The sequence below is a fragment of the Semicossyphus pulcher genome, unplaced genomic scaffold (genome assembly GCF_022749685.1).
Source record: "Semicossyphus pulcher isolate SPU_LCO1_2020_fin unplaced genomic scaffold, fSemPul1.0.p SCAF_7, whole genome shotgun sequence".
In the NCBI taxonomy this organism is placed as follows: domain Eukaryota; kingdom Metazoa; phylum Chordata; class Actinopteri; order Labriformes; family Labridae; genus Semicossyphus; species Semicossyphus pulcher.
The window spans coordinates 5,338,520-5,350,773 of record NW_027211748.1 but is presented as its reverse complement, the minus strand read 5'-3'; the positions used below and the strand labels follow the sequence as shown (position 1 = coordinate 5,350,773).

The 12,254-nt window shown below is 41.7% G+C and overlaps 1 protein-coding gene across 2 annotated transcripts in view; it reads left to right on the top strand.

Moving 5' to 3' along the window:
* The first annotated feature begins 2,517 nt into the window (after positions 1 to 2,517).
* LOC138611329 (low-density lipoprotein receptor-related protein 8-like) overlaps positions 2,518 to 12,254 on the top strand; it is a 121,070-nt gene continuing 111,333 nt past the window's right edge. For both annotated transcript variants that reach the window (XM_069684375.1, XM_069684374.1), the window contains exons 1-2: positions 2,518 to 2,584; positions 3,209 to 3,325. In XM_069684375.1, the coding sequence (XP_069540476.1) occupies positions 2,518 to 2,584; positions 3,209 to 3,325 (184 nt within the window). The remainder of the gene's footprint in view (positions 2,585 to 3,208; positions 3,326 to 12,254) is intronic.

The following is a 12,254-nucleotide window of genomic DNA, read 5'->3' as shown; positions in this document are numbered from 1 at the left end:
TTCTCTGACATACACAGTTGCACTCTCGAGTCGCATCAGTGGGACACACACAAACAAAAAAATCCTGTTGTTTTGGATAAATGTGGCATCAAAACGCCCTGTTTTGATGTTTTATTTTGCTCAACCCACTGATGATGTGTCAAATTTCCCCTCTGTTAGACATGTTTCCAGCTGTATTATTAGACAGCTAACACAACTCGTGGGTTCTTTGCTGTTCAAAGAGGTAATAAAATGCTTTTTCAGAGTAAGCTTTGTAATGTTAAGTTATTGTTCATACATATTTGCCACAAATTCACGAAGCTCCTCTCGTCTGTGCATAACATTTCTAGCTAGCGTAAGTGGTTAGCAAGCTAGTTTCCCCATGACATGCCCCACTGCCAGAGTGCTGCTTGTACACAGGTATAAAACAATGACCACAGCCATGTACTCATAGAAATAGTGGACAAAGACTTCACAGTAAAGCTCATATCAAACTGACTGAGAGACACATAGCTAACAACATAGCTAGCTTGTTTGGGAGAAGCTAGCTTGCTTGGAAGATTTGGGGGAAAATCTCACAAGGCACCAAAAGAAGATATTCAAAGTTTCTTTAAAAAAATTTATATTACACCCATATTATGACCACATTTGCACATTACATCACATAATAATTTCAACTTATTGTTTAAACCTGTTTGCATTACTAAAGATAAAACATGTTTGACGTTGGTTGGGATATGAAGACAGCAAGCTTTTGAATCTTAAAAATGGTTTTGACGTATCACAGGTCAACTGATGAACTGAATTATGACTGAACTTCATTTAGCTGCTTCAGTTTCAGGATCCTGTTATTGTGTTTGCTGCCTCACTGTAACAATGTTGTTAGAAACGCCTGTGCTTTTCTGACAGTGACAATCAAACTTTGTGATTTCAAACGGCTGATTAGACTGTGTGGGCTGTACTTGTTCTTCTTTCTCTCCAGTTAGTCTTGTTGCAGGTGTTGGTATTGAGTCTAAATTAGTTTTCATGTTATTCCAATCTTCAAACAGACATCTAACAACTGAATAGAATTTATGTGGTGAATAAAATGTCGCAAAGAAAATAACAATGGCAGGGTATCTTTTATGCCTACAAATGTTTATATTGACTTTAAATACATGAATACTTAAAGACTCTATGAGAAACTCTCATTTTGAATTGATTTTTGTGGCCCCTTTAGGACAGCGTGGTACGTCTTATCTCTCTCTGATCATGTCCTGTACATGTGTCTGTAGTATTCTTTAAGAAAAAATATCCTCCTGCTTTATTTTAACTGACTAATGTACTGCTAATTACCAAGCTTTGGTGGAGAAAATGAAAACAACCACTCTATTGGCTTGTATACTGTAAATTGCTACGTCTGAATCCAAGCCAGTTAAAGCAGTGACAGGCATTTAAAATGACTTTATAGATATAGCTGTGTTCTAGCTAATGGTCTGGTTCTCTGTTATATAGAGGCGACAGTTTTAAATTGAGACTGTTACATAACCAGTTTAAACTCCTAATGGTATGTTTTAAGTTGCAAAGGACTGATGAGTTGTGTTTGCAGACAAACTTTTCGTGTCCACACCAGAGCCAGCTTGAGATCAAAACAACAGCAGGACTGTACAACAACCCAGAAGTATAAAGCAGCTAATTTACGGAAAGTAACATTAATGGGGCCTATGGACAATAATAGTACCAGTGCTACAATATACAGTACTGTTTCCCATTTAGCCCATCATGGCGAAACCCATCCCATTTTGCTGTTTATCAGAATCCAGGCCCCTGGTGTTCCCAGGTTGGGGTTTTAAACACAAAGGTAGAGGTCCAAATAGAATATTAAAGATGAATTCAATAAAACAAAAAGGCTTACTGTTTGAAAGTCTAAAGGGAGCAGGTGAGCGATAAACATCCAAAAAAGGTTACAAGGTACAGCAAAACCGGTGACACATCCACTCCACACAGGTAACCAGAGTTGACCATTTGACGCCAACAAACTGGCACAAAAACAGGGAAGACTGATTACACTGGGAAGATGAGAGTTATCGGGCACAGGTGAAAACAATCATGGCCGGGCACAAAAAAGGCGGGGATACACGCAAAGGCAGGAAGTAAAGCAGCATAAACAAGAGGGAAGGGTGAAATGTCATGACCGGAAGCTCCAGAGCAGCTTCTAAACGGCCGTTCTTCAACTACGATTTTATACATTTTCAACCTGAAAAAAAGAATAAAAAAAAAAGAAATCATCATAATTTTTAAGTAAAGGGATTCCAAATATTAAAACTTTACTGTATCCTTTTCAGTTCTACTCTACTCTTCTCCCCGCCCCACGCGCTGTCGTCACGCGCCGGGCAGCCAGTGAGGCAGAGGGAGGGGGGAGGAGTGGGAGGAAGAGGGAGGGTGGAGGGGGTGTCTCACCGCGGACAGGCAGCAGCGTCGCAGCGGCGCTACAACCGGAGCGGCTCTCGGGCTTTGTTTTGTGGACGTGAATGAGCTCCATCACCTCCTCCTTCAGAAATGTGGACGGATATAAGGACGTTGTTACTTTTACACTCGTTACTTCTGGCGCTTCATTTGTCGGAAGGTAAGTAATACATGTTTCTTTTCCTGTGCGTGAGACGTTAGTGAAATAAAATAAACCGTTATGTGCGCGCGCGTGTGTAGTGGGATGTAGGTGAGAGACTGGGAGCGCTGCCGGTACTTTCGCGTTTTAAACCAAGAGAGAAAAAGATTAAATACAATGTTTTACATAATAAACACGCAGGAATATGACTTATTTAATTAGATGAGTGATTTCTCGGGTGCTGAATGAATCACTGTGAAGCCCTCGCGCGTCTGTCATGTGTCTCCCGGCTGTGAGCATCCATACTGCATCAGAGGTAGAAGCTGTAGTAGCCCAGACTGAATCTTTGTCTGCACGTTGTGGAGAATTGTGTCCGGCAGAAACGGGGGCCTTTTCTCTTAACACTTTCTAATAATCCTGGTAAAGTGGACAAATAACTGAAAGAAAACACGGCGCGTGACGCTCTCAGCGCCTCAGCCAATTGACCCGAATGAATGCTGAATATAAATTAGGCATTCAATTGCAAATGACAGTTGAACTACAAGCGGCTACTACTCCGCTGTATCTGTGTGTTGTTGTTGCTGCTGCTGATCCATCTGGACGCAGTTCTCCCCCTCTCATGTTTGTGTTTGTTTTTATTCCCAGCCACGGATGAGTGTGAGGATGGACAGTTTCAGTGCAACAATAAAAGGTGTATACCCACCATCTGGAGGTGCGACGACGATGACGACTGCTCAGACAACAGTGATGAAGAAAACTGTCGTAAGTGTTCAAATCAGTGGAGAAATTAACACAAGCAACTGTGGGAAACACCTGCCATGGTTAAAGTGAAATGCAAATCATAGTAACTTTACATTAGTAATAATAATCATAACTTAATCTATCTATCTAAATGATATCATTAGGCTGCACATCTGACTCGATTACGTTACATTAACACACATTAGCTGGTTTATTATCTCTATACAATGTGCATCATTTCATGCATTTGCACACTCCATCCTTGCACAAAACATACAGCTCTTTAATTGCACTTAAACACAGATATATTGTACATAATATCACATACCATTGTTTTATATTTGTATAGTTTATTGACAGTAGGAGCACTGCTGTTTACCTGCTTCCCATTGTACGTTAATCTATGTTAAGGCGGTTGTTACGGACCAAAACAACAAGATAAAGTCCTTGTAAGTGTAAACCTAATTGGAAATAAACCAAGAGGAACAGAATTTGTTATAAATATATCAAAATAGAAAAAGAAAGGTTACAAAAATGTATATTTTTAGGTCACTACAGCTCCTCCAATGCATTTCTTCCCAATGCAACCCATACAGAACAATTAAGAGTGTTAAAATGTGCACAAGACAGAAAAACATCCCATCGTAAAATATAATGATCCATTGAGTATTTTTTATAGATGAAAAGTACATTTGGAGAAAAGAACTAGCTAGATTTATATGACTAATATCATTAAGAGACCATACCTGAATCTGCTCCCAACAGCCGTTACAGCTTAACTTAATGGTCTGTTCATGAGCAGAATGTGTTCTGCAGCTCCTCTGTCTTAATGAGCTGTATTGTCTCATGATGTTAATAATTATGAACCAGAAAATGCACCCATATCATCCCTGAGTCTCTGTCCTCTCATTATTTCTCATTATTATTAGCTTTTCTATGAACATTTTATGCTGTTTTTTCAGTTGCTTGCTTTTTAGGGAGACATAAAAGCCTTTAGAGTTTACAAAGAGGCGCAAATATAATCGTGTTTTCAGTGGGGATTAGGCACGCCGGACCTTGTGTGTGTGTGTGTGTGCAGGTGATTTCATCCTTTGTGCACCTATGTATAGAAAACTCACCAAGCATGTTTTTAAAATGAGGGGTGATTGGGTGGAACCGCTCTCAAATCATCTTCAAATACAAAGCTGTCCAGCAGAGAGACAGATTGCGTGTTGCATCGGTCTGGTGCACAGAGCTCTGACAGGTATCTCGGATGTGTTGTTTTCTGGGCGGAAATAATAGAATTTCCTTTTCTGACTGCGAGCCAGTGGCCTATATTTTTGGAAGAATGCTGAAGCTGAAACCAGTGAAGTTGTGCCAGAGCTGAATCCGAGCTCCTGCGAGTTTGCAGCGATGTTCTTTTGTGTCTGGGTTAATTGTGGCTCGGGAGGAACTCCTGCGCACATGCACGTTCACACTCTGTATGTCTCCTCACACTTCCTCTTTCTGTCTTTGTTTGCACCCGTCTCCCTCTCCCACAAACTCCCACACATACCGACCTGTTGTACACAAACACTGTGCTTTTACTTTGGCGGTGTTGCTGTTGTTCCTGCGTCTCCGAGAGCAGCAGGATGAGTCCTCGGGCGTTGGGAGCATCTTTGCTCCTGAAACATTCATGTGTCACTGCCTCACACACAAACGCGCGATGTTTGGAGAAAATCATTACTCAGTCGGGCTTTATTTCCTCACTATTTCTTTTATGAATGAAAGAGGAAATTGCCAGCGAGGTTTTATCACCCCCTGTGTGTTCTCCACCAAGCAGAGCTCTCCACACATTCACGCTTCGAGTGAAAACACTCCTGCTGAAAGCCTTTAAAGCTGAGACTACTGTCAGCCCACTCATTGATGATTATGACAGTCCAGCATTACTTGCTATTATATTAGAGAGCGGCCTTCACTCTGTGCATGTTTTCTTTCCTTGTGTGTCTTTCTGTAACTGCGTGGGCGGGAAGAAAGGCTGGTTGTATGGTGGCTCACAAGGACAAACATACTGTAACAACCCAAAAGATTCTTATTAGGAGAAACAGGCTGCAAATTCAGAAATTACGCAATTTCTAAAACAACAACAGAAACGTGCTTCTTTAGGTTTTTGTGTTTCTGATTTTGCATCATGTATTTGCTGCTTGGTTTATTCAATTGTGGAATATTTTTGTTCTTGAATTTGTTTTGTACTTTTGTATGTATCATGCTTGGTGGTTCAACAGAAACTGAGGATACATTGCAGGCACATCACCTCTGGGCAGGCCGACCACATGGTGGCCGAGGAGGGCAAAGGTGCTGCAAGGCCAAAAAGATGTATGTGAGGAGTAACGGGCTGCAAATTCAGAAACAATGCAAATTTAAAAACACATCAACGGAAACATGTTGCAAGGGGGAAAAAAAACGTGCTGCAGAGAGCTGAAACAAATGCATAAACAGCAAATACAAAAACTATTCTGTTGTTTGATTTGTTTTGGACTTTCGTGCATGTTTTTGAATTTGCATCGTTTCTGAATTTGCAGCCCATTACTCCCAATGAAAAGCTTTTTGGCCCTTGCAGCATGTTTGCCATTGTAGGCCTCCGTATGTTTGGCCTGCACAGAGGCAGATTTGTCTGCAATAGCATCCTCATACACTGTTGGACCACTTAGTATTCAACTTTTACTCTGTTCGAGTTGGAGAGAAAGTTCTCTGGCACCCACAGTGCAGCTCTGGCAATAATTAATTAACGCCGTACTACTAAATTCATTCTCAGAGGTTGCGCCTGTAAACTCTTTTTCTATATTTGAGGAGGCTAAAGTACAGGGGAGGAGAGAGGGGAGTGCAGTGGAGGGTAAACCTATGCAACATGCTGCAGTGAGGATTTAGCTTGTATGCACACAAATCCTGCGCAGGAATTACACAGTCAGTTTCTGGTCGACTATGAAGTGCTTCCTTTTTTAAATGAAGTTTCTGGCTGGTTGAACGGGTATGTTCACTTTTTATTCCACTTGTACTTCACAATATATCTTTGTGCAACACAATGGCAAGCCCGAGAAGGCAGCGACTGAATGTGTGCAACAGAGCATGCTTCTAAAATACGCTGACAGGAAGAAACCTTTTCGCTGCAGCTGCTTATTTGTCACCTCATTTCTAACCTGACAGGTGCTCATAGCTGAGCTGCACAGAACTTTAAAACACTGTCATTTCTCATATAAATATTATTCCCTTTATGCACCATGATCCTGCTTCACCCCGCACCCTGTTTCTGATCAGCCCATCCCCCCACCGGCCCACCCCCAGACTGCTCCCCATCACCATCCCCCCATCAGCAACAATATTCCCCACTGACCGGTCACTCACTTGCTGCATGCGCTCGTACACCCATTCATACATGCATAATAACACTCATAAGTATGCGTGGACACATGTATGGACCCAATGCATCCATACATGAACACACATGGAGGCGTACCAATGAAGGGAAAAGTAGCATCCACATCAACCATAATAATAACTGTTAATAACATATTTTATTAACCCTCAAGGCTCCAATCGAACATCTTAAAATCAGGGAGAAATTTACATTTCAACTTGTCTTCATTTTAAAAAACACAGGTCCATCTCCAATTTGTACCAAATATATGGCATGAGAGATTTTTACACAGAGATTTAGTCAAAAGATAAAAAAAAAACAACCAAACATTTGAAATGTATAAAATGAATCAAAATTAGGGGTGGCACAAAATATCGATACAGCAATATACAGTCGTCTTGACTCGTGCAATACAATCATCGATGGACTGGCGCAAAATATCGATATTTTCATTCACAAATATTTGGCGCTTTAAGATTTTCCTGCGATTTAGACTCACCGCATCGCAACTTCATGACTCCTCCCAGTGGCTCTTATGACATGAACGAGGGTAACGTGAACAGAAATTGATTGGCTGAAGAAGAAGTTAATCAGATATCGTGATGTATCATTCTATGATGTCTTGCAATATATCAATTATCACAGAATCGCTGTATCGTGATATTATCGTTACCACATAGCGTGGACCACATAGCGCGTGTCGTATCGTACCGTACCGTATCATGAGTTACCCTGGGATACCCACCCCTAATCAGAATGTTATAGTGGTAGTATGACTCAACACATTTCACTGTGTTTGCTTCTTGAGACAACTGTCAGAGTCTGAACCTCAAACGTATCCTTTAATCGAGGATTTAAAATAAAAGACACATTTCCAAAACTTTATGCCTCACAGCAAATTTAAAAGAACAATAATGTGGGTGTAGGTTTTGTCTTTGGCAAAATATGTGGGAAGATAAGTCAAACTTCTATGTGACACTGTCAGTCTACTGACTGTTCCTCACACTGCTCCCCTGCAAACAGCGTTTGTCTCCGGCAGCGACAGCCTGATATATCCTGCTGTTTACCGACAGTGACTAATGATGTGAGATAGAGCGAAAAAAAAGTCTCACAATGCCTTCTTCGCTTCCCACAATGCACGTCTCCTACAACTCCTTACTCCCTCACAGCTTATATAAGTGAATAAAGACGGGGGAATGCTGAGCCATTTTCAGTCAGTCTTACGATGCCTGTCAAGGGCAAGCGCGCCGCAGCGGCCCGAAACATACATTTGTATATTTGCAGCACGTTTGCTGTTAATGCCTTTGTTTTGGCATTTGCAGCACGTTTCCATTGTCATTCTTCTTTTTGGACTTTAGTATGTGTTTCTGTATTTGCAGCCTACTGAAAATCTTTTGGGTCTTTTACAGCGCATTTGCTCTTGCTGGTCTCCATATTTTCTAGTGGAAACTGGGTAAAAACCATCCATCCATGAATCCATCCATTACCTATACTGCTTATCATGTAAGGGGGGGTCGTGGGTGGGCTATCCCAGCTGTCACTGGGCAAGAGGCAGGGTACACCCTGTACTGACTGACCCCAGTCAGTCACATAGAGACAGACAACGATTCACATTCACACCTACAGGTCATTCAGAGTTATCAATTAACCTAACAAGCATGTATTTGGACTGTGAGAGGATGTGTGGAGAACGGGGACAACATCTCACAGAACTCCACACAGAAAGGCCCACTTTGTCCCAGTGGGATACCTGTTAATTGCGAGGCGACAGCGCTACCCACTGCACCACCGTGCAGCCCGGGTATAAACCAGTGAGGGAAAACGCACACCTCAAAGTTACGATGTATATTTTCAGTTCTGGTTATTGACAACTTAAAGTATCCACAATACAAAGCTTGGATTAAAAGTTTTTATCACACTGAAAAAGATTTAAAGGTCCCGGGGGTTCCCAGGTGTTATGAGGTCTACTGGATTAACTGGTTGCATATCACTTCAGGGGAGGACGAGATGCAGAGCTGCCCGCCTCTCTTGACATCAGAGAAGGCAACAAAACAAATCTGCCGGAATTCTCAAAGTCGAACCCGAGCCAACTCTGACACGGAGCCGCCGTTTAATCCTCATCCTGATTAAAGCGGCCTATCTCCCAGCTTCCATCTCCGCGTGTTACCTTCAAAGTCCAGCATGTCGGCGCGAGACTTTCTTCTCCGTCCCTGAATGTGATAATGATCCATTTCATCCTCGTTCATGAATTTAACATCTACACCTGCGGGGAGGCATTTCACATCGCCACGAGGAGCTCAAAGTCTTCTTTTGTTTTCCTCTGTGATGCTGAGTCAGCAACAAACCGTGAGCCCGCTCGCTTTGTGTTTTTATCTAATGGATCCTCACGACTCCATCAGAGATCATCTCACTTTTCAAACAGATCCTGTCCATTTCTTTATTCTCTCCCCTGCTGCAGCGTGGTCCTGCCGTCACACCACGTTTCAGAAACGCAAAAAGTCCCGCTGCAACATGTCTTCATGCCTTTGTAATGATTTATTGAACAGACTTTTAACCTCAGCCGCTTCCTGCTCAGCTTACACCTGACACCAGTTGAGGACAAAGTAAAACCACAAGTGTGAATCCAGTCTGCAGGTATCTTTTATTTATGTCGTCTCAAGTATGTGGTCGGTTTTTTTCCCCTCTCAGTCAGTAAATTGATTTGAAACTCTAAGATTAGCTTTGGCCTCCAACCGTATTGTTGCTTTTCTATAGAGCCGTGTTCCTGGAAGGAGGTCGTGTCAAGTGTATTAAAGGCGTTAGAGATGTTCTGAGCGCTTTCTCATCGCTGAACTGTCTGGCTTTTACTTTGAAATATTGCCATTTTGTGCTGTAAAATGCTTCAGGTATTGCTCTGGATATAATTTGGACAGATTGAGAAACAAGCTATTAAAAGGTTACTGAAAGCGAGTGGGCGGCACATTATGGAATTAGCACTTTGTGTCGCTAAGCTCACTGTCAGAGAGAGAATGAGGTTTGCTTTCATCTCTTTACGCTCACTGAGAGATGTGTCTTACCTCTCTGGTTTAACACCCTTTTAAGGACATTTGGCCCCATTTTCTACAATATGTTACCATCTATGTATTAGACATTTGTATGCTCTTCCTGTCTCTGTCATGTGATAAACTGACACAACAAATGCTTAATAATGAGTCCATACAGTGAATCTTGCTGCAGCGTCATGGCTCTGTGTTGTTTGGCACTGATGAGTCAATGGAGAACAAACACATGCAGTCTAGAGCTGCAACGATTAATCAATTAATCCAATAAAAGATAATATATTGGCCAATATTAAGGTAATTTATTAATCATTTTGGTGTTTTTCATGCAAAATTGTTACACCTTTCCTGATTCCAACTTCTAAAATGTTCATTTTGTACATTAAACGTCTTGGGCATTGACAAAAGAAGGGATTTGAAGAGGTCATTTTGGGCTCACTTTGGACAACTTTCTGAAATGTTATAGACCAAACAATGCTGCAATATTACAATTTCATTTAGCAGACGCTTTTGTCCAAAGCGACGTACATCTGAGAGTTAATACAGCGCAAGCAAGGATCAAGGCAGGAGGGAATAACACGAGTAAACACCAACAAACAGCTTCAAGTGCGGTCAGACACAGGTAGCGACAGGCAATGCACAGGGTGTATCCGGCTGTTGAGTGGTGACGTCACACCTCCACATTACAACGTCTCCTATTTGCAACATGCCGCAGTGCCGCTTTCCTCGCTGTTTTAAATGAGTTTAGAAAATATCCTCAGTTGTCTTTTTATTGATCTCCATGTGTTCGGCACGTGTTTGTTATCACAGGTGGTAAAATAGATAAACTATGAGGCGAAACAACATTTGGCTTTTACCGATGGATGCTACCGTCCGTTAGCTAACCTTAGCTCACGTTTACAGCTATTGATACAGTCTATGGTTCACAGCAATAATAATCCTCATAGAATCTTTTAGCCCTTATCAGCAGAGGCTTATCTTATCTTATCTCAAACGGACCGGAGTGGCTACAGGTTGTTCTTCTAATCCAGCTAGAGCACACCGGCTGCTATCAATCCACTGTGTTAGACTGAGATCAGCTGATTAAATGAGTCCAGTCAAATATACTCTTACATTTTAAGAAAGGTGGAAAACAAATTCATATTTTTCTGTAGAAGTCATCTCGCTAGCTTGCTAACAGCTAGTTCACATCAATCTTTATATCCTTTTTTTTTTTTCCGCCCCCCAGGGACACAGCTACACTCACAACTCTGTTAGACTGAAATGTGTTTAGTTCCTATTTCACTCTAAAAGACGCCTCAGTACAAAAAGAAGTGATTGTGTAGAGACTCACAGGTTCTGCTCGTGTTTACTGGGTTGTTTTATAGCGACTGAAGGAGTGATTGGACCTGGAAATGGATTCTCGTCACAAGTGACGTCAGACTTAACAAGTGGATAGAAGCAGATTTTTTATGTATTTTAAAATTTATCATCATCAGCATCATCAACAACATCCTCAGTATCATCATCATCATCATCTGCTGGCAGTTTCAGATTCAAACTCTCTTAAAGGAGAAGTTTGTTATTTTTAAACCTGGGCCCTATTTGTACAAATGTGTGTGCCGCAATGGCTGCAACATAGTCCAGGGCAACCGTGCCCGATCAAAGTACGTCCACTAAAAGTGCTCGTTCTTTTTTTAAAGAGTAAGATCCTTTTTGTGTAACCAGAAACTGTGACATTTCTAGGTAAAGAAATTAGATGCCTGTAAATATGTTGGGTCTACTTATTCGATAGATAGTTGCCCTCTTGGACCCTGTGGTCTTAGCTGCCTCCTCCAGTTTACAAGTTTATTTTGGGCACATGAAAGAAAGTCTGCAGCACAGCCTGTTGATCAGAGGGATGAAATCCTCCGACCTGGTTACACAGCGCTGTGTAGTGTCAGAGGTATCATACCCCCTAGACACTGCTGGCCATTGAATTCAAATGCCTCATCCTCATCGTCGAAATCAGGTAAATATTCAGCCATGGTTTTTGAAATATATCCCTGCTCACAGTCCTCTACGTTAACAAATCCTCTCTCCAACTCACGCTTCCACCGTCCTGTTCAGGTAACATCTTACCACTTGCGGGATTTCAGAGCGAGACTTCTGTTTCTGGTTACACAAAAAGGATCTTACTCTTTAAAAAAAGGACGATCTTTGTAGGGATCAAAAAATGAAAATCCCACCCTGTTCGATTTCGCAACAGCAAGCACTAGAGGATGTGACCCGCGTTAGCTGACCTCACCTATTGATGCTCAGAGAGTGGAACTCAAGTGATCAGCCCTGACAGAGCCTGACAGGGACCCAACCACTACTCAAAGCAGGTTTCACTTATAGCTGGCTACAACCTTCCAATCTTCAAGATCAGAGCTTGTTCTGCTCTAATCTGCAAACAAATAATTGATTACTCGTAGAAGTACTTAGTAGCAGATTAACCAATTTAACCAAAATAATCCTAAAATGCAGCCCTACTCCAGTCAGCTCCGTGTTTTGCTCTCGACTTACAGTCTGTTTTTAT